Here is a 19,955-nt window from a genome sequence, read left to right on the forward strand (position 1 = left end):
AAGATCTTATCAAGATCATCTGCGATCTTATATAGATTATGACAGAAATCGTTCGCATAGCTACGAGGCTGCACCAGTTGATGTTTGACGATACTTATCGATAGTACGAGTCGTACGCTGATAACAGGCAGCATGTGCTTAAGCAAGCCACGGGAGTGCATGCGAGTTAAACGAGGTGACAAACCCAGGTAAAGCATCCTTGGAAGAGGCTCACTAGAGATGGAAACATCACGACGTGAAATTGTCTCATCTGTTTGTGGGAAACATGCGACAACAGCAACTCAGAAAGGCCATCCCTCAATACTGGGCGGTCTTTAAATTTTTCAAACGATCGAGAGTCAGCACGGTTAGTCAAAACCATCGAGGCGATCGTCCACGACATTATTCACGAATTACATCCAGACCTCGTGGATACCATCGTGATAACTGGCTAAGTTTAATGAAGACGGTTTGGTCTAAAGGAAGTCGACGAGGCACACCGAAAAGATCACGACTGTATGGACAATGTGGTGTTACGAAACCTATGTCATGGTAATCGAAGACTCCAAGATGCTATCGACAAGCGAAAAATTGCCAGGACGTCGGACTGTAGTACGAGGACGTGTACACGATCCTGGCAGTGATGGGTCTCGTCGAACGATCTGTCGGTGGAAGTAACGATGGGGTACTGGAACCTGCTAAGACCATAGAAGCCTTATGGTACGTGATCATGTACGGAGACCATGGAAATGTGGATCTTAATCTGGCTGTGAATGAGTACCAATAACTGGAGAGTTTTAAACGGACGAACTCGTGAGTGAGCTGGCCAACTTTCTTAAGGAGGGTGATGCACTCGTCAAGGGCCATTTGTGAATCCTCCTGTAGCCTCTCAGGAGGTAAACTCTTCCAAGTATGAAATTTTCCTGGATGTAGTGGATCTTTCTCGAGAAATAGTAGCTTTACGAAAACGTCAATAGAAACGTGGAGAAAATAGCAAAGCTTGTTATCATCTTTACATATATGACCATAATGATCCATACACTATCACGTTTCGTGTAGCAGTACAGGCTAGTTCTCATGATTACTTGGAGCATATCAATCTACAAGCAGATTCTGACAGGTTAGCGAATCGTGTGAAATTAAACCAAATGACCGACATCAAAAGGAATATGTCGTATTGGATAACGGTGAACCGTGGCATCATCAACGAGTTCGAAGATAGGATTTTCCAGGTGGATCAAACGCACATCACATTCCTCAAAACTTACCTGCCACAACTTGAAAGGCTCATCAAGAGTTTAGGAGCATGAAGTCCATCCTCGACTTCAATCACATCGTCGAAACCTTGTCAATGGAGCAGCGTCGCGAACTAGAATTTTATTAGCATACCTCTATTACAACCGGCGGGTATAAACATACATATCGAAATTACAAACGCATATTGAGAGTCATTTCGATGATACCTCTTGCCGTGACGGCCGGCGAATTGATTGCCTCTGGTGTACTAGCCAACCCGATGATGTTGATTTTGTCTGGGACTGGACTAGTCATGCAGACCATGATGAAATGCCTTGAGCTATGATTTGAGGCACACACACACACACACACACACAATTAACAGCAAGCAGGCTTTGCAGTTGTCTGTGATTCCTGTAACCAGAGACATGTATAACACGTTTTATATGTATCTGGTGTAATTTATGACAACACCTTTTGTGAATCGGGTTAAAATAAACTGCTGACACACGAATTTTGTTCATAATCACAGTTTTCGGCCAATGTGGGTATCTGAGAAAGCTTGCCAGTATCTTTTCGTACGTCGGTGGTTCTTCCCAGGGTTTTACCGGGTTCTTCCTCCCCCATTAATACTGGCCGCCATGCATAGCCTATCGTGTGCTGAAAAATGGCGTTAAACCCAACAAGAAAAACATAATCACAGTTAATTGATCTTTTGTTCAATGAGGAAGGGAGGGAAGGAAAATGTAGAAAAACTACTTTAAAACTTAATTAAAAATTATCCTTTGACCAATCATATTTATAACAATTTGCATTTATTTTATAAATTAATTGATTGTTTCGCTGATATAAAATGTGGACAAACCTAACAATGTACCGATTTCGTTGAACGTCCGTGGACCGATTTTGCTATTGCTATGTACTGTAGTCTCCAAGCAGGTTTTAGTGTGCGGTCCTTATTTCCGGTTGAAGTGATAGAGCAGACAACTATGCGTTATGTTCTCTTTTTCTCCTATGTTGGCACGAGATACAGGTCTTTATAAATAATGCTGTGTTATTATATGGAGTGATGTTTTTACATTTACATTAGCATAATCAGATTTGAAGAGTAATGCAGTATGTCGAAAGTTTAGGCTGCTTGCTTCCATATTTCGACAAGTTGATTTCTTAACTTTGACAGTTATGTATTATATTATTTGCTTACTACCCTGAGTATGTGTAAACACACACACACACCATTCTAAAAAGAAGAAGCATAAAGGATATTACAATATTCACAACACGAAATCTTGTCAATCAATTTATAAATATTTACCTAATTCTGTCTACTTTGGTATAGTTTGACTCTACATCCCCGTTTGTTTGTACCCCCCTACCGATTTCAAAATCGAGAACGTTTAATGTAATAAAAAGTGCACAGAACTAAGTCAATTGAATCATTGATTTATAATTTCTAACCTGACTGTGACCAGAATGGCACTAATGATGGCATCCTCTGTATCATTTCATGCTTAACGGACTTTCCATACTAACACGGCGCCATATTGCCTACACTATTGGCTAGTTTATTTCCATCAGACAACATAATGACATAGTTCATTCTGTTATGCAAATGCTAAATAATTGCATAAATTACATGACGTTGAGAGTTATGAATTATATCCCTCTTCATACATGGACATAGAAATTAAACTGCTTGTTAAATCCACATGAAAAGCGTAGTTGTCATTTTCCTTTGCTTGATTCGACATTGTAAATATTGCAAGCAGACGACTTATGTATGTACATATGTAGTCGTAATACACCCTTTTGCTGAAAATGGACTTGTCCAGAAACTGGAAATGGATCAGAGCATGTCCGTTTATTACACTGAAAACTTCCGTTAAGCATGAAACGCGCATAAGATGATGGTATTAGGGCCACTCTACTCACAGTCAGGTTAGAAACTATAAATCAGTGAATGAATTGACTAAGCTCCTTGCACTTTTTATCACATTAAAGGTTTTATTATCTAAATGTGGGGGGCGGTGTTCAAACAAACTGGTTTGTATTATCAGACTATAGATTTGAAAGCTAAACTTCTGGTATGTCACATGGTGAAAACATGTGAAACATGTTATGTACGTTCAAATCTTATTGGTGGTTCCTGCTTGTTCTGGTCAAGGTTAAATGATAATTAGCAATCATCAATCAGTGTAGCTTATTCCCTGCTTGACAGACAGGAAGTACTAGCAAAGCAACAGAGAAACATCGCTTTAAAGTCATTGATATATAAAGTACTTTAAAAGAGATGCAGTCAGGGTGTGTGATCGCATGAATTGTGCAAAATATGTATGAATTTTCACACTTGGAGAACAGTGATGCACGAGAACTCCCGCAAATTAGTTGAAAATTCCGCATATGAAAATATGCTTGGCGAAGTATACAATTTTTATCTAACCGTTCTTGTTGCAACATGTTTTTTTTTTGGTAGGAAACAGTTTACACACCTGGAGTCTTCAGGCATGACAAAAATGGTTGTTAAACTGAATTCGATTGGCACATTGTGCTCTAGGAATAAGATTTATGGCGTAGTCTGAACCCTCTGTAAAGGAAGTTTTACAAATGCGTGTATAAAATACAGGCCACTTAGAAAACTCAAAATGTCTGATTCCTGGCATGATTCATTATGTTTCCATTCGCCAGATGCTGGCTAGTGATAGATATGATGACAATAATTTTTAAAGTTTTGAAGTATATTGGATTATTGGAGCTGAGATATTGTTAATGGAGATACCAGTGAGTGATTTTGAGCCCCAAAATGATGTTAAATATGAGTCAGACATGCATATTGGATGGATGAAAATAGAGGGCTTGATGGTCAGTCTCCCTTTCAGCGGTATTTCAAAATTAAATGTAGAAAGGGCAGAATACTGAGCCTAATTAAGATACAGATAATTTAAAAGTAGAATGCAATTTTCATTTTTTTATCAGTCAGTTTAGCCCAGTGAATCATATGCTACAAGACCATATTTCCATATCACAGTTAAAATAAACTGAATAAATAAGAATGAAAAAATGAAATTAAGAAATAAAGATATTTATTTGAATACCTCTGTCTGCACAAGCAGGCTACTGAATTGATGGACTAAAAACCCTAAAACAGCATAATGGGACAGATAAGAAATCTGGCATAGTAGTCAGTAAACTACTCATTCAAGAAGTAAGTTTGTGTTAGTGAAAAATCCTGTTTTGGAGTAGATGTATTCAAATTCTGTGAGGTCTGCAAAAATCTAAATAACAGCTGCAAAGATCAGTTTCACAACATCTTCAAGCTGACAGTGCTAGCTATGTATATGTCTGTTCAGAAGGAAGCACAGAAAAATATTCATACACAGATAATTAATAGAGTATGCTCAGAAATAATTAACAGATTAATACCTACCGTATATACTCGCATATAAGCCTGTTCACATATAAGCCGACCCCCCCCCAAACTGAATTGGTAAAACTTATAAAGTGCATGACCCGTGTATAAGCTGACCCATAATTTCTAAACTACCAGTACATCACAAGATGCACAAAGTGAGTTCTGAATACGTTTATTTACGCAAATCACATTATTAAATAAAATGAAAGTAAGAAAGCTAATTTATATGTTGAAATAAAAACAATTCTAAAGTGTTATGTCTTAATGGAAATTTAATTAATCCTCATTCTAAAATCATGAATTATAAAAGTTCTATCACTTTTAGAATCCTTCAAAATCTGGCTCTGTATCAGACTCGCCAAACAGTTCACAAAACTCGGCTTCTGTTACGGGCGTGCTTTCATCATATACGTCATCATTGTCATCATGGTCATCCGATAGTATGTTGTTCTCCTTCTCGCTCTCCTCATCATTGTCGGATTGAAATATAGCATCATCCTCTGTTCCATCCATGGCATTGCTGATACAGCACTTTCTGAATGATTTTGCTTTTCCGCCATTCCCGTACTTGCTTCTCGTTCACAAAACAATTGCGTGCTCAGCACAGTTGTTATTTACTTCTGCATATTCGATAACTTTAAGTTTGAATGCTGCATCATAAGCAGAACGCTTTCTTTTACTTCCAACACTATTCATTTTATCTGATTTAATTGAATATAAACTTCTAGAGATTAAACTGAAATAATTTCTTATAGTGGTAGTATACTATTTATATACCTTATCCTGTAATTATTTCCATGTGTGGTTGGTTATCAGTTTGTATTTGATAATTATTTATCATTGTTGTTTATTTGTGTGGTTTTTTTTAACCACCGGTAGTGTGATTCAGTTGATCAAAATATGATTGGTTTCAGTGTGGACATTATTCAAGTATTGTGACAGTTTATAACTTTGAGCAGAAACCATGTCCACTACCATATCTCATTAAACAATACATCTGAGAGTTGGCATGTATTAGTAAAGTCATTGGCATTGTGCAACAAAACAAACCTATTAATCCCGAGCCATTTACCACAAATTAAGCATATGGTAGCTATTGTACAACAGTCTACCGCTAACAAACCACTTTGCTTTACAAACAACCAAACAACAGTAGTATATAAACTGTGGCTGCCGATTACTTCTAAAACACCTGTCAAAGAAATCTCACAAATTGTTTTACAATTATTCATGCTGACTCGTATATTGCCCTGTTATTTACCTTTCCTAAGCGTGCGTGCAACAAACCCCTATATAGCCTCTCGCTGTTGTTCCTTTAAGACTATTGTACATGTATTTCTACTCTCAATCAAAATGTTCGTCGTATATACCTTCATTATCGTAATTCTTTTATTTTTTTATGTAGATTCTTTTCATATTTACACTGAAATAAGCTAGCATGCATTTGTACAATACTGTAGAGTTTAATGATTACTGATTAGCTGAGGGTTAAATACTTGACTGGAGATTACTAATATGGCGGTTCTTTTGGAAAATACACGTACCACCGTGGCTCAAATAACATGTATGGCTGCATTTTCTGGTGGATGGACATCTGTCAAATAGATGTCAAGTACGTTAAAACATGTTTTTCATTCGTTATCCTACCACTTAAGTTAGAAAAAAAAATATTTGTTTCACTTCACAACAACACAAATCTTATGAGCCATGTGGCATCATTAGGTATGTGATCTCATCTTCGGCGATCGACATAAACAATAAATACTGGAAATCGAGGGAAAAAAGCCTTAAAAATTTCAGACTTGGACCGCAGATAAGCCAACCCCCCTTCTTCCAGGCCTTATTTTTTTCCTAAATTTTTCGGCTTATACGCGAGTATATACAGTATATAACTAGAAGTGACATCTTTTAAAGATTCTGATTTCATTAGAGCTCTAAAAAGGTGAAATATTGAAGTGTTAGGTAAATATTGAACATTGTTTCCTCCTCCTTTTTTTCTACTCTCCCATTCTTTAGGTACAAGGGGTGAAGTCCCCCTTAAGATAAAATCCTGGCAGCATCTCTCATTAAATTGTACACATTTGGAATTTCTCTCGTTATGGAGAGATATTTAACCAGCAAATGAAGGTGCTGCTGGAATAAATAAAATTACCATAGAATCAGCAAGGAGGCAGATTTCAAGTTGAAGTTTATCACCTTGTGTAAAATAATTTGTAAAAAATATAGAATAGGACTAGGTGTTGTCATTAGTTTTCCTTCTTCACAAACAAATACAAGTACCTTTGTCCACATTAGTCTTTTGCATCTACAGGAAGTACAATGTGATACATGTTGTTGGTATTCATCCTCATTCTTATGCCCAGATTTGTTCTAGGTGAGATTTTCTTTGCATGAGTAAACTGCTTTATTTGTTCTGTTTTGAAGATAACATCATTATGTCTTCCTGGTTTAACTTGGACATGAAATTGGTACTAGGATGTTTTCAAAGCATTCATACAGTGAAAACAAAGGACCTGGTGGCTAAAATGAGTTAAATGGAGCCACCATTAAATGGCCTAAAACGATGAATAAGACTCAGTGAAAACCAACAGGTAGTCTGTTTGAAAGTATTTTTGTTTTCTTGTCATCCAACATTTATGTCAATATACATAAAGAGGCACCACCTACCTTTCAAAGATGGAAAGACCATCAAGTGTGTTGATATGAATCATATTGCAGGCAGTGTATTGTGAATCATATCGATACATGGCACATGTCCATCATTTCACCCATACTCATTACACTTTCACAAGCAGATTGTTTAGAGTTGGTAAGATCACAAACTGGCTGACTTGATGTCGGCAAATCATGGACGGATACAAAATATTACCATTAAAATGTAACTCATAGGTTAAATTATAAATATTTGTAACTTATTTATCAGAACATTATCACATCTGTACAAGAAAATGTGACACTGGCCTTGACATCAGTTATGAGATGGAAATGATATATGATAGATGAAATAAACTGTGGCTAATCAGAAGAATGCAGTACATATAAATACTAAATAAAGGTGTTTGTATATGTACTATGGCAAGCTCACAGAACATAATTTGCAGAACATAAAGCATGATGAATGGAACACAGACCCTATCTCTCTCTCTCTCTCTCTTTCTCTCTGTAATCTAAAGTGCATTTATTTTACTTGTGTCTGTGATGCATTGAGGTGTATAGTGCATGCGATTTCAGTTTCTAAAATGACAATGTGTGTTCATTTTACATTTTTATTTGCCAGTTTGTAAAAAGTCACTAATTTCCTTATTATTAAAATTATCTAATGTAACATAAAGATTAGTATATTTAATTCTTACGACAGACCTCCCAAATGGTGGCAGTGGACAATGAAACAGTTGAGATCGAGTCACCTGCTATATTAAACAAAACTGACAGATTACTGATTTGACATTCTGGTCACCATTTAGAAGAAATCTGACTCGTAGCACACACCATTACTAACTGGCTGACTAATTTGTACCTTAATTAAACATCCATTTTTAATCCAGTTTCCAATATATAATGATATTATTAATCAGTGAAGATATCTATCTTCAATTTAGAAAAGCCATGTTTCTTTACCATATTAGATTATAGTAAAAGTTCACCAAGGATCTGTACTGTTCTAACATGGTTTAAATATAACACGCAAATCCAAAAGATGACACTGCTGGAAGAAATGTTGTTTGTCTGTGTTGCAAATTAAATTGGGGCTTTTTAATGCACTTGCCATCAGGCACATGCACAAATTTGCTTCTCCAAGGCATCAGTCAAGTGGATTTGTAAAGCCCTGTATCACATCAAAAATGATATATTTCCATGAGGAGTAATGAAACTTTATTTAACTTACTGTATTGATATATTGCTTTGGAAAATCTACAAAATAACAATGAGGTAGCATATTTGTATTTGTTTAATGTTTTATTAAGAAATAGCTGTACAGTTTGTTCAAATATTTATTGAATTTCTTATGATGTTAAAGTTCCTAACAAACGAACAATACATTTTTGTTTATAGACGTTCTTTATTTGTGACAGGGAAAATGAATCTTGAAGACATGAAGAAAGTGAATATTGTCAAAACTTTACTTAAATTTTCATTTTATTTGTACCATAAAGTTAAGGAATGTTTGGAGGAGGGAAACCCAAAATTAAATCTTACTGGTATTTTCTACTTAAAACTAAATATATTCACTTGATTATTATTGCATTTATGAGTAATAATCTCCATGTGACAACCTATTTCATCTGTTTGTTAGTTAAAGTTCATGAACCTTTGTTGCAAAAGTATGTTGCTCTGAGGCTAAGCATCTCTGCAAGAGGTGGGTGGGGTCATACTTGGCTACAACTTTGGGGTCCCTTGGAGAGGTCAGAAGTAAGATGTACACATAAGAGGAAGGGTCATGCTTGACTTCAGCTTTGGGGTCCCTCAGTTATTGTCAGATTTTTTTTAATTTGATTTTAGTTGAGTTTGTTTCCTTGCAGTGGCCTTCAGATTCAGAAAGGTGCCCAGGTGAAAAATGTTCAGACAATACAAGGTGTGCTAGAGGTATGTTTTTAACAAGATTTGATAATTGGCCATGACTTACCATTTCATCATTTCAGGATTAAAAACTACTACCATTTTAAATTTATGGAATAAAGATATTTCACCACAATGCCTAAAACCTCACCTAAATACAGTAGATGGCAATTCCCTTGCCCAGTTGACCCAGGCAACAAAATGTTATTGTTGGGAAAGTGAAACTTAATGTTTATGTTGGAAAAAGAACTACTATTCAAAATCAGACAATTTTCACTGCATTAAATTTGCCATGTCTTGGTCTGTTAAAAGCAGAACTTAAAATGTAATGACAGATTGATGAAGATATGTAGAAATGGACAAGGGTGACATAGTTTGCCCTAGCCACATTGGGCAGTTAAACCTTAATGTCATCTGGGATTAAAGCTTATCGCAAGTTAACATTACTTTCTGTGAATGACGCTTCAAAATAGAAAAATTGCTGACCATGTCTTTCTGCGACAGGCATACCATTTTTTTTTTATAAGGAGTTGTGGAAGGGAAATTATGACATATATATATAATATAATATACAGTAAGTCAGATCAAATTGCAAACTATATCGATCCATTTTTGCCATTGGATAAGGCACTGGCAGATTTGGGTCTTTACAATGACCCAGATGATTTGCTGGTGCATTGCATTATGCAGTGGTTGATCAGGTTCTGTGTTGTTCGCATATGAACCTGATTTTTATGAAAGTATACACAGTATATTTAATTTTCTAACAAAAAGTTGTTAATTTGTTAACTCAGAACCTTATTCATATATTCTTTGAAAGTAGATTTGGGAACAAACCAAAACCTGACAGGTTTAATCACATCCCATAACCTGACAAGTTTAATTTGAACATTTCCTTAACCTGACATAATGGGCAAGTGTAATTTCAGTCCTACAACTGCTTACTGAAACTAATTACAGGGCTTGTCTGAAACAAAGCAGTTTTTGTAAATGTGAATAAGTCAGACAAATGATGAGTTCTAAATTTGATTCACATAGAGCATGTTAAATAATTTATCGCAGTTTTAAATATGTTACTTTTATGACATAATTACATGCCAGTACTTTTAGTAGAAGCTGTCATTAGGCCTATCTGCTGTCAGGAACACTCAAAAGAACACCTGCCAATACCCTTATGGACAGTGTCACAAATTCTTGGCACCATGTTGTGTATTTCTGTGTCTTGACTTGTATATAGAAACAGACAATTCATTTGGCTTTGAGTATCACTTAGCCGCTAGTTTATTTGTACAAGTAAAATGCATCACTCTTTCTGAGAGAGTGTCAAGATTAACTCCTGATTGTAACGGTACTGCTGCAACTTCTAAAGTCCATAAGAAACTTGAAGTACTGTTGTATGTTAATGTATTAAAGGATGTTCTTTCCACTGTGACAGGCAATGGGCACACACAAACACACACACACACAGCGCTGTCCATTACAGATCATTGCCATTTCACCTCTGGCTGTGTGGGTTCGAGTCTAGGATTTGGCCAATGTGGGTAAGTGAGAAAGCTTGCCAGTAGCTTCTCGTGGGTCGGTGGTTCTTCCTGGGGTTTTCCCAGGTTCTTCCTCCACCATTAATACTGGCCGCCATGCATAGCCTATCGTGTGCTGAAAAATGGCATTAAACCACACAGCAACGACAGCAACAACAATAATTAATGCCACAGTATATTAAAATGACTATATGTATGGAATCAACAACTGTGGACAGGATTTTTCAGACATGAAATATAAATATATAAATTCCTAATATGCAGATGAGATAAGCCTGTGAGTTAATGCACATCTCTAGGGAATTAACCATGGGGTCATAATTTGAAAACTGTTGAGATTCCCATCCAATAATAACCTAGCAAACACATATTCAACTGACATTAATTATTTAATCCTTAGGTCCATCCAGAAGCAACATGTACTTAGTCCCTGGGTCATACATGATAAAGATTGAAAGTGGCCTATATTGGATATACACTGATGACATGGAGTTTGGTCATCAACCATTGTATTGATACCTTCATTGCATAATGCAGTACTCTTCACAGTGAATCTCCATTTCCTTGTATCTATGAAAGGAAAGTAGGCCAATATGAGAACCTCCTCACCACCATCAAAAAGAGAAAGCTGAAATGGTATGGCCATGTCACTAGAGCCAACAGTCTATCCACAACAGTCCTGCAGGGCAGCGTCCAGGGTGGCAGAAGGAGAGATAGACAGAGAAAAAAGTGGACTGACAACATCACAGAATGGACCAGGAAAAGTTTTACAGAGACACAGGCATTGGCACATGATCGAGACAAGTGGAGGGAAATGGTCAGATTTTCAGCACTAGGTCATGAGACTGATGAAGATGATGATGATGAAAGGAAAATCAGAGCTCAACAAAACAAAAAGCCTGCTGCTTCAGGCCCCTCAAAATCTAGAATTTTTCTGATCACACGTTTTGTTGGAGTTGCCGATTAGGTTTGTACAAAATAAAAGTGTCCCCAAATTTGCCTGAAAGAAGGGTACTCGTGAATTATTAATATATTGTCCTCTGCATGGGGCTCCATTTGTCAGACTCTCCACCTTATTAAGATCATCTTTTCAGTTGTAATAAAAGCTTGGTGTACATAGTGAAGCACAAGACCTATGACTGGAAAAACAACTCTTTCTGTTCTTTGTGTTTCATTGGTTGCTTGTAATTTATTCTCATTTGTCTTACATGAATATCAAGATGTCCATTCTCAAGCTGACTTGGTAATGCATCACTGGATTAATATATATTGGGGTACCAAGGGGATTCTTGAAAATAAAGCTAAGCTAGGGGATTAGAGAACCATAAAAGCCTCAAGTACAGTAATACATTCCATTTAGAGGGTTGATACTGCTTGTTCATATAAATAATATAGAGTTGTTTTTCCTACAATTGTGACACAATCACAGTACCATAACATGAAAATTATATCTGCTGTCTTTACTGATTGAGTTGAAATATAAAAACCATTGCCAGTCTGATTTCATTTCTGTTTTCAGCTTTGAGAATTATTGAAAATTTTGCACCATTTAGAAAACAAAGCTAATCCATTGATCCTGAATAATCATCAGATTGGGATGAAATATACTGCTTGTACATCGATCTGAAGGAATAATGGAATGTGTGCAGTCAGAAATTGCAAGAGCAGTGGTCTTTGAAAACAGTTATACATAAATTCCACACCTGAGCATGCATTAATTGTGCAGTGGTCTTTGACCCGATTATACATAAATTCCACACCTGAGTATGCATTAATTGTGCAATGGTCTTTGACACAGTTATACATAAATTCCACACCTGAGCATGCATTAATTGTACAGTGGTCTTTGACCTAATTATACATAAATTCCACACCTGAGCATGCACTAATTGTGAAATTGTAGGAAATCACAATTGTTGTGAGCCCTCTATTGCAGACTGTAAGCAAGGATTAAGTTGTAAACATTATTACAGGTACATGTATATAGGGCCAGCCATTTAATTAGTACAAGTACATGTATATAGGACCAGCCATTTAATTAGTACAAGTACATGTATATGGGACCAGCAATTTCATTATTAAAAGTATATGTTTATGGGACCAGCCATTTCATTATTACACATACATGTATAGGGGACCAGCCATTTCATTATTACAAGTACATGTATATGGGACCAGCCATTTCATTATTACAAGTCCATATATACGGGACCAGCCATTTAATTTTCTGAATGGAGTTGAGCATGTCAAAATAATAGTTAAAATATATCGCCATATGGATTTCAAGTCTGGGAAAGTGATTTATTTTTCAACCTGCTTGGTCTATGTCTAGCTAAAAAAGTTTTGTGAAGTGAAATTTGTATTAATATTTTTAGTTTTATCTTTTAATTAAATTTCATTGTAATCTTGTATGTGATGCCTTCTTGTATTCAGACAAGATGAGATGCACATACAGTGACAAAAATGTTCTGAGTATTACATAACACACCCTCACACATCTTTCTTCACACTGTTGATATCCATTCCATAATATTTCAGACGTCGCTCATTAACTCATGCTCTTGCTTATGCCACATTCTGTGTTGTTTTACTTTTGTGAGCATTTGTTTGAGGGTGCGGTATACATACAATATTGATCCCATGGTTGATTGGAACTCCACCCCATTATAGATGTTCTTGAATTACTATTTGGAAACTATCCTTTCCTATTGATGATATAATATCAAGCTGTAACCCAACCGCACTCGACTGGCATAGTGGTTAGAGCATCTGCCATGGATGTGAGATGTCGCAGGTTCAAACCCTGTCGAAGTCCTACCAAAGACTTTTAAAAATGGTATTGACAGTTGCCAAGTTAGGTGCTCAGCATTAAGAGGTTAGCATTAGGACTGGTTGGCCTGGTATCAGGATTGGGTGACTGTGTGGGGCTTAATGCTGCATGTCTGCAGGATGATGCCCCAGTGATATACATCACTGTAAACAGCCACACTGCAGACATCATAGCAATATGACTGAAAAATTGTTAAAGCTACATTATAAATCCAAAAACATACACACATGTCCTTGCATCACTATTTGGAAACTTTCAGGATCCCACCTATTAATGGTATAACATAAGGCTGATATAAAGGTTCCTGTGTACTACACCTCTATCGATAACTCTTGCACAGTGCGATCCATAAACACTGCATGTTATAATAAGCAAGGGTATGAGGTATTGAGAGACCTCAATAAATCAGAAAAGGAAGGCTATCCCTGCTGGACAGCAATAAAATTGGGTGGGGGTTCGAAATAGTGGTCCTGTTTAATGGCTAATAAATACTTATTTTTTATAATTACATTGGGAATAATTGTCAGTAATGAGTTTTTTCTAATTAAGTTCTTTGATTCTTTTCATAAAGTACCTTTATTTTCAAGATCAGTGACAGCACAGGTTTCAACAACCATCACGCATACACATATTTTTTTTTTATTACATCACTGCTTTTTGTTGTTGTTGATTCCCAACAGCCATCACGTATACACAAAAGAATCATGTAGTACATCACTGCTTTTTGTTGCTGTTGATTCCCAACAGCCATCATGCATACACACAAAAAGTCATGTATAACATCTCTGCTTTTTGTAGTTGTTGATTCACAACAAAACATGATTCGTCTTTTTCAAAAACTAGGGAGATTTATTTCATGAAACAACCATCAGTGTCAAAACTAAATTTTTATTTTATTAGCAAATTATTGATGTCATGATTTCACTGCAGATAATAGTAAAATTCTTATCATTGAGGAAATCTCAAGGGTGCCAATTCAGGAATTTTAAGTTCACTACAAACTCTAGAACTTGCCTCAGCATAATGAACCATATATGTGTATGTGCGTGTGTCATTTGGATTTTTAACATAGCTTTGACAATTTTTCAGTCATGTTGCTACGATGTCTACAGTGTGGTAGTTTATAGTGATGTATAGCACTGGTGCATCGTGCTGCAGACATCTTGCATGATATCCCACCCAGTCACATTATTCTGACACCAGGCCGACCAGTCCTAACACTAACCTCCTAATGCTGAGTCCCTAGCAAGGCAACTGTTAGTAATATTTCGAAGTCTTTGGTATGACTCGGCTGGGGTTCAAAATGATTACATTAAAACTAATTTAAAATACAAATCTTACTTGACAAAATTTTTATTTAATTGGTATTTATTCATTAAAGTGACAGTCATTGATCAAAATTTCATCGAATATTGTTATTTACAGTATACTGAGACTGTTGTTTGGAAAGAAAATTACAAAAACTGTATGACGTCTGAGAATTCAGATTACCTGGTACTAACCATTTTTTCGACAATAAAATAAGCGACTTATTAAGGTTTCATTTACCAACTTTGATTGTGAAAACTTCAACAAATATGGATAAATGTGAGATGGGTATTTTCTAGTTTCAAACATGGTATCCATGCCTGATCACATGTTATAAATGGTTTCGTTAGTTATCAGGATGAAGTTATCAAGAGAGTGGTCTGTAGAATTACTGGATGTAAGGATGTAGGAATGAACATGTGCAACTTATATTGAGCCCCCTTGAGGACTTAAGCATAATGGGGGTAATTATTGGTCAGAATTATGGTATAGATTTTGCAAATGTAACATAGTCTTTCAAAATAAATACTTTCTTTTGATACCAGCATTAATATAAAAGTTATTTTAATATTTCTTTGTTTTACAGTCATTTCTTCATCGACTGTTTTTCCCAAATAAAGTTGTCATGAAAACCTGTAGTAGAACTGACACTGGTGTACATGCATTGATGAACACTGCTAGCTTTGATCCTCAACCATTTGAACACAATAACAGGTAATTATATCAACCATTTGAACACAATAACAGGTAATTATATCAACCATTTGAACACAATAATGGGTATTTATATCAACCATTTGAACATGATGACAGGTAATTATATCAACCGTTTGAACATAATGGCAGGTAGTTATATCAACCATTTGAACACAATAACAGGTAATTATATCAACCATTTGAACACAGTAACAGGTAACCATATTCGGGCGGGGGGGTCTTCTCAAAGACCCTCTCTCAGTAAAAGGATGAGTTTCTTCTTGAGAAAACTAACTTATTTTTTAATTAGAATAACAGCAAACATTTTACAGTCAAGACCATTACCCAGATGCTTATTACTAGGATAACAGCAATTGTACAGTCAAGACCATTACACAGATGCCGATTACCAGGATAACAGCAAGTTAACAGTCAAAGCTATTACCCAGATGCCGATTATCAGGATAACAGCAATTGCACAGTCAAAGCCATTACCAGATGCCGATTATCAGGATAAAGCAATTGCACAGTTAAAACCATTACCCAGATGTTGATTATCAGGATTCACGTGGACATTCACTATGTTTTCTACTGAATACCATGCTAAATGTTTTTTAAATATAATATCAGGACAGAAAATTTTACCATCCTAACAGGTCTGTATAAGCCCAACACTTTTCCTTCAAATTTTAGCGACATGTAGCTGATTGATAATGATCACAATGACACAATTACTCATTATCAATCAAGAGAAAGCAGTGAAGTACTGAATGGGGGATTTTTAAGTTCATTGTGCACAAGTAACAATAATTATCATAGTGGACTCTCAAAAAGCTAATTACAGAAAAAAACTAGTTTCTGTAAAAGGACAGTATCTGATCGTGGTTCATTTAACAGAAATTTCTTGCGTACATTCAGTGTGAAGCTTTTAATTTGTGCACAGATTTCACACTGGAATTTATCAGAACAAAGCTGCAGTGTATGCTGATCGTTGACACTCTTGACAAATGTATGAGAATAAATCTTGTTGGTTTAGATATAAAAGACTTTGATCTGATGCCAGCAGTCAGTGGAGGGAAATGAAAACAGATATCTGTATTAGAAAAACCAGGAGTATTTTTGCCAAACTGATGAAGTTTGAGTGGATTTATTATTGCACCATTATGATTGATGACATGAATACTGTGTAAATATGTTTTGTTTAAAAAAAACAAGCTTGTGTGGAAATCCATATCAAATCATGGTACTGGGATAAACTTTTTATGTTATTAGCACCTGCAGAGGCATGTGGATAAATCAAAAAAGTTTTTTCTTTAAATATGTTACCCAGTCATGCTCTTTACATATAATGGAATGCTTATGCGGATAAACGTGACCCAAGTGTCACCTAGAGACACGTGCATAAGTGAGACACGGCTTAGTAAACCATGTAGGGAAATTTTACCTGCACTTGTCCGACCAGAGTTGAAACAATACAGAAATGTACACAGTTGTCTATATTACACACAAAAGACTTCACATAAAAGGACCTGAGGCACTATTATAGATACAGTGTGACCCCACTATAACACTTAACCTGACCGTGTTATAGACCAAACTATGTTATAACCAACCAAGTCAGTTAACTGATGCAAAATGATGCATTTTCCTAAATTATGGCGGACATGTTGGGTGGGTAGTAAAAGCAGGCACATAAAAATATGTGATTTTGATTAAATGAAGGCAAGCTAGTCTGAAAAACACTTATATATAGAAAATAACATTTGTGTAGTACAATCCATAATCCATTGAATACTGTACTGTCTTGTATTTAATAAATTGATGAATTCAAGTATAGATCACATGTTATAAACTTCATGTATGTCTCATGTCCCATTTGAAAACACAAGTAGCATATATATATATATATATATATATATATATATATATATATATATATATATATATATATATATTACAACAAATGGTAGTCCTCATCCTCATCTTGATCTATATCCAGTTGCCACTTAACAATTCACTACAGTTGTTGCAAGTAGCACATTACTATACTGTTTACATGCTACATGTACATGCACATAAATTGGTCTAGATTTTGGTCAGCTGGAGACAGAAACCTCTTGTCAAGGTTGCCCAGGGTTTGTGGCTGTGGATAGGGAATTGAAAACTTGAACAAATTAAAAAGTTTAACAAACACCTTTGCATGATACCACCCCATCTTCAGTTAACTAGACAACGTTTTATTCTGATGTTGGTAGCTACACTAAGCATACTTTTGTTTCCTGCAGAAATGAACCTTTCATGGTACTGTTATGTATATTTGATTTAATTTATATTTGATTTAATTTGTGTTTGATTTGATTGGTTGCTTGAGGGTTTTGGAATCCTTTTATTTTCTTTACATGTCAATGTAATGTAATTTTGTTTACTAGGAATTTGATATTTTCCAGAAAATTCAGTTTGACCTGACTCTATCCATCAATGCCTAATAATAGAAACACTGTTTCTATTGTTTACTTAGTTCCTGGCCTTAATTGAAGGTTAAGTAAACAACTTTTATTCTCGGAGTAAAATGATTGGTTCTTATCAAAGACGTACAGGGGCTATGTGATTTTTATATGTAAACATGGTCACATGATCATCTGTTTTGCAATTAGGCATATCCAAAATTAGGAAATACTTAGTTTTGGGGTTTTTAAGCACTTGAAGTCAAGTTGTTTTCTTCTGTTGTGACAAGTTTTGAGTTTTTGAGTTTGATTTTAATTTTTCAGATTCTTTAAGATTAATTCATTTCTCTGGAAATATTTTGTGCTCATACAGAATTTTTGAACAAGGATATTTCTTAAAATTTTTATTTGGATTTCCAAAACTGGAGGATTATTTATTGTGTTTCTACAAGTGACTGTAGACTTCAACAGAGTACAGGTTACAGCATACGTCATTGCCTTCCATCTTGGATTTTTCATTGGGACTCAAACTTTAATTCATTAGAACTTTTATTATTAGGACTTCTAAAATTTTATTCATGGATTATTCTTAGATTATTTTTGCATTTGATTCTGGAAGCTTGTTGTTTTCACTCTTTCTTGTGTTGCTGTTTATTCAAGTCTAAACATGTAACATACGAGTACAATAATCGTATTCCTGTCACTTTGGTATATGCAATATTCTATCAGATTCCATTGCATTTATTTAAATTTGGTGCCAACTTTCTTTTGATGAAAGGTTATTTGTTTTTATTGAAGAATGTAGTTGACTTTCTTTGACGAATATTGCATGTATTATTGAAGTTACTGGTAAAGGACAGATTTGGAGGACCAGACAGATGTCTGTTTTTCGTTGCGGCAACAACATCAACTAACTGTAGAACATTGATTGAGTCTGATTTTTTTGCTTCACATTTGCTTAGTATTTATACAGTAAGGGCGATGCTTCAAAGGTGTTCAGTTTCTATTTTTTCTGGGTACATTTTAAAAACAAAAGCAAAAGGAACTAGCTGTCGTTGGTTGGTAGTAGCAGTTACTTTTCCTGCTTTTAAATGTAAGCTGGTCAATTGTACCTAGTCCCAGTAGCAATGATAGACCAATTAGTAGATCTCCATTTTTTATTGGGTATTTTTTTTGTGGGGTTGTTTTGTGACATTTCTGGTCGCAGAATGATACTATCTTTCATGCATGCATCAGAATATTTTTTTTAAAATAAGGCCAACAGATGACAAGTGAAAAGAAGAAAAATTTTACTTACCATCCATACACAGAGGTCAGTCAGAATAAATATATTAATTACAAGCATGCAGCCTAATCCAATAGTATTTCATCCAAAAGATCCATTACGAGATAGTACCTCATCCGGTTGATCTCCACTAACAGAAATGTTTTAAAAAAAGGTAATGCCGAGATCTTACAGCATACAGTACTCAGGCCAGATGTCAGAATAAGCGGATTATGATATAACAATGCACTGTTGAGGTGGTTAGTCAATATGAACAATGTATTTGTTTATCTAACAATAAATAAAATCCAGTACATTTTATATCAAGTTTGCAGCTTCCTTTCATGGTGCCTCTGAATTTCTTCACTCCAAACCCAAGTTATATATACAAGTTTTAACAGCCAACAATTCCAGCGGTGGGGGGATTCGCCAGATGGTATATTTTGTCACCAGTTAGGGAAAGAAATCTCAATTTTTGACATTGGTAAAGCAAAGCATGATCCCCAAATAAACTTTACTCGTTATTTTTTATACTTTTATGAAGACAAACTGTTTTTGTGTATGAGATAAATGTTTAAAATTGCAGGAGTCATGGTATGCTCTTCTTATATTAGGATTCTTTCTTCCCTAGAAATGATAATAAACTTTTTAAATGTTACTTTTTGTACTTTTGAGAAAGAAAGAAAAAAATTTA

At 35.4% G+C, this 19,955-nt stretch overlaps 1 protein-coding gene across 5 annotated transcripts in view; it reads left to right on the forward strand.

Annotated features, from left to right (window-relative positions):
- Positions 1 to 2,160: 2,160 nt before the first annotated feature.
- LOC149781681 (tRNA pseudouridine synthase-like 1) overlaps positions 2,161 to 19,955 on the forward strand; it is a 51,808-nt gene continuing 34,013 nt past the window's right edge. For 3 of the 5 annotated variants that reach the window (XM_089935771.1, XM_089935768.1, XM_089935767.1), the window contains exons 1-3: positions 2,161 to 2,248; positions 9,145 to 9,208; positions 15,444 to 15,571. In XM_089935771.1, coding sequence (XP_089791897.1) covers positions 2,205 to 2,248; positions 9,145 to 9,208; positions 15,444 to 15,571 — 236 coding nt within the window. In that variant the 5' untranslated portion in view covers positions 2,161 to 2,204. Of the gene's footprint in view, positions 2,249 to 9,144; positions 9,209 to 11,207; positions 11,687 to 15,443; positions 15,572 to 19,955 lie in introns of those variants that run through there. The other 2 variants (XM_089935769.1, XM_089935770.1) reach the window with 2 other exon arrangements.

This window comes from Sinohyriopsis cumingii, chromosome 15 (assembly GCF_028554795.1).
Source record: "Sinohyriopsis cumingii isolate HCF-2022 chromosome 15, ASM2855479v2, whole genome shotgun sequence".
NCBI lineage: Eukaryota > Metazoa > Mollusca > Bivalvia > Unionida > Unionidae > Sinohyriopsis > Sinohyriopsis cumingii.